General features: G+C 57.7%; 1 protein-coding gene across 1 annotated transcript in view; it reads left to right on the top strand.

The window, feature by feature from the left end:
* The first annotated feature begins 572 nt into the window (after positions 1–572).
* The window catches only part of Pfkl (phosphofructokinase, liver type), a 21,625-nt gene continuing 16,470 nt past the window's right edge, over positions 573–5,727 (top strand). Inside the window, exons 1-2 of the mRNA XM_055607147.1 lie at positions 573–750; positions 4,975–5,048. Of these exons, the coding sequence (XP_055463122.1) occupies positions 666–750; positions 4,975–5,048 (159 nt within the window). The 5' untranslated portion in view covers positions 573–665. The remainder of the gene's footprint in view (positions 751–4,974; positions 5,049–5,727) is intronic.

Here is a 5,727-nt window from a genome sequence, read left to right as displayed (position 1 = left end):
CTCCTGTGGTCCTCTTTAGAGAACTCCTAGCCTGGTTTTCTTTTCTTTGTTTCCTTTGTTTCTTCTTCCTTCCTCCTCCTCCTCTTCTTCGGTTACCTTATTTTTTCATCCTCGAAGGAGACCGTGGCAAGCCCAACTCAGAGTCAAGGTGCGGCTGAGGACTGCTCACCTGAACCACACCTGCGCCTCCGGGCAGGCCCGGGAGCCTGGCCAAGTGGGATTTAAAAATGCCCGTGAGTCTTGGCCACCGGTCTCCTTTAACAGCGCCTGGACAGTTGTAAAATCAGCTTCCTATACCATGAACTCCACTTGCTCAAAAGCTTCAGCAGGCCCGGGTGGTGGATTCCCTTTGGTGGGGACGTTGATCCTAGCTGCTGCGTGGCTGCCTGGGGACCCCTGGTTCGGGAACCGCTGTGCAGGCAATTGTAGATTGGAGCGCGGTCCGCCCTTCTAGGCGCTTGTAGCGCTTTCCTTCTTCAGCAGCCTACGGAGAGGGGCGAACAGGTCCCCAAGCCTGTCAGTCAAACCGTGCAATGTGGGCGGAGCCGGGGCGGGGCGGGACGAACGGGGCGCACTGGCGGCGGCACAGGGCGGAGACAGGCGACCGCCGCGCGGAACGCAGAGCGGCGGGAGAGGAGCTGGTGCTCCGGCTATCCGCTGCCGCCATGGCTACCGTGGACCTGGAGAAGTTGCGGATGTCGGGGGCTGGCAAGGCCATCGGAGTGCTGACCAGCGGCGGCGATGCGCAAGGTGATGAGGGCGCCAAAGGCGTGTTTACGGAGAGATCCGGGGTTTCTGGCTGCCCTCGGGCCCCTTCGGGCCCCTCGTCCGGGGATCCGGGGAGAGGAGGCCAGTGAGTCTCCTGCGGGGACACCGTGGTTCTCAGTCCCGCTCTCTCTCCGGACTCCGCCCGGGGTCACTGGCGTACGTGCTGCCGGCCACGGGCCTTGGCATGCCCCGCCCTCGCGCTGCCTAGGTCCGCCCGGCTTGGGGGTGTGTCCGCGCAGCACGCAGACTTGGGGGTGCCCCTTTCTGGGCTGCACGTGTCAGGACCTCTCTGAGAGCACCGTCGCCGGCGTTCCACAGCCCAGGAGCTTGAAAGGACTGGGGACCCTGTGCCCTCCCCGGACAGCCTCTGATTCCCACTCTGTACCTGGGTGGGGTGAAGCAGGCTTACCCACATGCCTTCGCCTGGGCTGCTTCCTGTCCCTTGGCTGGAGGCCTAGGCGGAGAACAGAGCTCGTGGAGCGGGAGTTGGGGATGGAGGACTTGGGGTATATTTCTTAGCGAGGTCCTGTTCTCACTGCCGTGACAGCGCAGACACCACGTGGCTAATTGGTCAGGGTCTACAGCCTCCGCCTGGCCTGGTAAGGCGAGCGTAAGGCCAGGCATGGGAGGATCTCCCCTCCCCCCAGCCCCTCTCTTGGTGGCCTGGTTCCGTGCTGACTGCTGATTTTAGTTGGGCCCGGCGCAAGAGCGGTGCTACCCAGTTGGTCCTGTCGGGCTTCAAGGGGCTTAGCTTCCCCGAGCCTTGCAGTTGGGTTTTGCTCATTTCCTTCCAGGTAGTTCAGGAAATACGGATATACACCAGCTCCTCAGCGCTGGCTCCCTCACCTACGAGAGGGATGGGAACAACACGATGATGGACACATCTTACAAGCATGGTTGCAGGCCCAGGAAGGCAGAAAAGGTCGTGCTGACCCCCCAGCCAGTTGGAAATCTCTTCAAATCCCTGCTGGGTCCCCTGGGCCCAGCCCAGGCTGGCAGTCAGCCTTCTTCAGGGCTGTGGCAGTAGCTTGTACCCTAGAGTATGCTCCAATGCTGGGATCGAGCCTGGGCCAGGGACCTGTGGAACAATCACCCAAGTAGTGGACCACGAGAGAGGCCCCGGCTGGGTCCACCTCATCCATTAGATAGGCATTTCAGGGAGGCCAGCCGAGTCCTGAATCCCATTTGAAGGGCCCTGGCTCTGGCAGGCAAAAGTTACTCACGCCAAGCTCTTGTCTGAGCAATGGAGGCCCCAGTGTCTGAGAGATGGTACTATTGAGTGGTCTCCATGGGTGAGGGGTCCCTGCTGCCTTCCTTGGGAGGCAGCTGCCAGGCCAGGGTCACCAGGGTGACAGACATGTAGTCCTGGAGGCTGGTGGAGGGACTAGAGGCGGGAAGCCCTTCCTGGTCAGGTGAGGGTAGGCAAAACCCGCTTCCGTTTTCATCTGGGCTCCAGGGCAAGATGTCCACAGGCTTCTCCAGAGCCCTCTTTGGGTAGGGCCAGGATCAGCGGGCAAGGGGCAGCTGCTGGCATCAGGGCAGAGTGGAGCCTTCTGTTGCCTAAGTTCTGGAAGCTGCTTGTGGGTGTGTTCCTTAGGCGAGTCAACTGCTGGGCTCCTCGTGCCTTCTGTGTGCTCTCGGTGCCCTCTTGAGCCCTCAGTGGCATTGGCTCCCCACATCTGGAGAAGGGACACCCAGAGGTGTGCTCTGGCTGTGCCCCATCTGCATGCACTGACCGTGTGGACACCAGTCCTCACTCCAGGAGGCAACCTGGGCCTGGCCTGGCTACAGATGACCGTCTCCTTGGCCCGACTCAAGTGCTGCCTCTGGCCTGTGAAAAGATTTCTTTTTTTCCCTCCTAGCCAGGCAGGAAGACCTGTGCTTGACAGGCCCTAGTCTTTCCCTTCCTGTTGGCCACGAGTCATGTTAGCACACTGAAGAGAGCTGCTGTTCACCAATGTCTGTTTAGTCAGAGTAATTTGTTTAGAAGCTGTAACAGGTAGAAAACAAAAACAAAACAAAAAAACCCCACCAAAACCTAAAACAACTCAAACTGCCAAACAGCACCAACAAACAGGCCTGGCTGACCTCAATCACATCCCCACCCAGCCATGGCAACTCTCTGGCTTTCCCTGTACCTAAACAGCCTTGTGGAACTGCCTTCCCTGTGGTCAGTGGAGGCACTGATTTCCTGTTTGTGTTTCGAGCTGCCTGCGATGTGGGGTCTAGGATTGGAAACAGGCCTGGTTAGGCCCAGGATTGTCTCTGTCAAACACCCTCTTTTCCCTGAGGCCGCGTCTTTGTAAGGTTTTTTTTTTTTTCTTTTCAGCAAATCCCCAACCAGGCTTTGACTCTGCACTAGGCAAAACTGTGGGTGTCAGCTGACCCTCCCTCTGCTGGTGGGTGGCTCTTCTATTGGGCCTGGTCTTTGCCCTGTTCGTTTTTTGAGAAGGAAAAGCAAATTAAAGGGCAATTGAAAGGGCCTTTTAGCTGGGCGTGGTGGCTCAGGCCTCCTGTAATCCCAGTAATTGGGAGGCGGTGGCAGGAGGATTGCCCAGAGTTCTACGCTGACCTGGGCTATAAAATGAATTGTGGGGACAGTGGAAGATGATATAGTCACTGAGGAGCATGCCCCCTCTGGCCTTTCCCTGCCCCCTGAGCCTCAGCACAGAGCACAAAGGGTCACTGGGCACACCAAGCTGAGGGGTCTCCCTGTCCTCCAACCCCAGACTCCCAGGCCCTTAGCACAGTGATTGGCATTCTTCAGTGGTTCAGTCATAACAGGAACCTTTTGCAGAAGCAGCTTCCTTGTGGTCCTCTTAGGGGCACCTGCTCTCCCAGGTCCCATGGCAAGGGCCCTGTGCCAACACCAAGGGCACAGTCTCCACAGGTGTGGCCGTCGAATGTTTTCTGGAGTGTTGAGTACTCTGCTGGGTTTGGTACCCGTATTGTCTCTAGGGCCCGATGGAGGTTTTGTTTTACAGTGTCTTACAAGGCAAGGGTACACTGCACCTGTTGGATAACATAGCCCTGTGCTCTCTCCCCCCACCCCACCCCACACACACCAGGCAACCCTGGTGAGATGGCCTTGACAGCTGAGGCTGGCCTTCACAGGGGCATGTGGCCTCCCCTGTGGAGCCAGAGGTGACCAGGGGTTGGACTGTGGGTCCCTGGCCTCTGGCCTCTTCAAACTCTATCTCCTATCCCACCCAGCAGTGCCTGGGATCCCTCCTCTGGGCCTAGTGCCATGGGCTCAGAGGAAGAGGGAAGCATGGTGATTACTGCTGACTGACTAAGCTGATCTCGTCCTCTCTCAGGTGAGAGCAGAGGGAGCCAGCAGCCCATGCCCAGCCTCGGCTGTGGATGCCTCCTTCTAGGCTTGGAGCTGAGCTGTGTGGGTGTGTGGGATGTTCCTGGCTCCCTCCGATTTCAGCCTCAGCAATAATGCTTCCATCTGCTTAGGAGGCATTTGCAGTTCCTGCTGTGGGTCCCGGGAAGGTGTGGAAAAGAGCAGAACAAGAATTTCCAGTCAGGGGTAGGACAGGGGGAGGCAACCCCTTACCTCGGTACATCCGGTCACCCTTTGTGCTCTGTTCAACTGCCTGCTGAGGTCCAGGGGCCAGGGTATGGCCAGAGTGGACAGCATGGCCTTCAGTGTCCATGCTCCCTTCCTGCCCGGTATGCTAGCTTATGGCAGAGGTCTGGGCCCCACTCAGTGTTCCTGTTCCATTGTCCCCATATTTTATTCCTAGACCCCATGGTTTACACCTGACTCTGGGCCTGCCGGATGAGGGGGCGCATGCCTGTATTTTCAGCACTCAGGGAGGCTGAGGCTGAATCTCTGTGAGTTTGAGGCCAGCCTGGTCTACAGAGTGAGTCCAGGACAGCCAAGGCTACACAGAGAAACCCTGTCTTAAAAAAGAAAAGAAAGAAAGAATGAAGAATGGGGCCTCTGCTGACCGAGTCCAGGGGTTTCCTATTGCCATGTTTAGGGCAGCAGAGGCCGGAAACTGGGAATGGAGGGAAGCCAGGCCCACTCAAGAGCAGCTGCCATGCTTTTCGACATCTTCCTATATTCGAGGAGCAGTTTAATGTCAGGCTCTGATTTCCTGTCCCTGAGTCCACTGGGATTGGGGGGGGGGGGCTGCTGTGGGAGGGCCCAGTTCTCCCTGCTTGGACTCATGACCTGTCCTGACTCCCTTACAGGTATGAATGCTGCTGTCAGGGCTGTGACACGTATGGGCATATATGTGGGAGCCAAAGTCTTCCTCATCTACGAGGTAAGGCTGAGTGCGGTGGGGGTGGCCTGTGGTGAGGTAACAGGCGCGTTGTTCTGTGGCACAGGACATCTGTTGTGTTCTGGTCACCTTGGAAGTTTTCAGGTGGCTGGGCCTGGACTGACAGGGTGTGTGTTGCCTCGAGGAAGGGGGTTGAGCCAAGACATCTGCAGAATGGTGCCCACTTGTCCCACAGCCACCCCTGGGCATTGTTCAGCCCTGGAGGCCTAGGTCACGGAAGGAAGGTGACCAGGAGACCAGCCAGGACAATACGACCAATGGGGAGGGGCCAGGCCTGCTGGCCAGTATCACAACCCACTTCCCCCACCCTCCAGATCTTTGTCCTCCTACAGCCTTAGGGACAAGACTGCTGCCCCCCCCTCCCCTTTAGGGCCATACTGTCTGTCCTGCTATGTTTTGACACTGTGGCCTATAGGAAGCAAAGTGGGGATGAGGGGCTTCCCAGATGTTGCTCCTGGCAGACATTCCAAGCCTGAGCCATTTGCTCTGTTCTATCTCACCCATTCCTTTCTCCCACAAACTCTTGAATTCCTCAGTGTTATCTGTGGCTACATTGTATTCACTTTTTATACACAGTGTATCCAACCCCAGGTCCGCCTTCCTAAGGGCCTCTGCCCCTCCCTCTCACTGCTGGGTGTGTCCCTGTTCCTTTGCCCTGGCC

Source organism: Psammomys obesus, unplaced genomic scaffold (genome assembly GCF_907164565.1).
Source record: "Psammomys obesus unplaced genomic scaffold, mPsaObe1.curated_primary_1811, whole genome shotgun sequence".
Classification (NCBI taxonomy): domain Eukaryota; kingdom Metazoa; phylum Chordata; class Mammalia; order Rodentia; family Muridae; genus Psammomys; species Psammomys obesus.
This window is presented reverse-complemented; position numbering and strand designations above follow the sequence as displayed.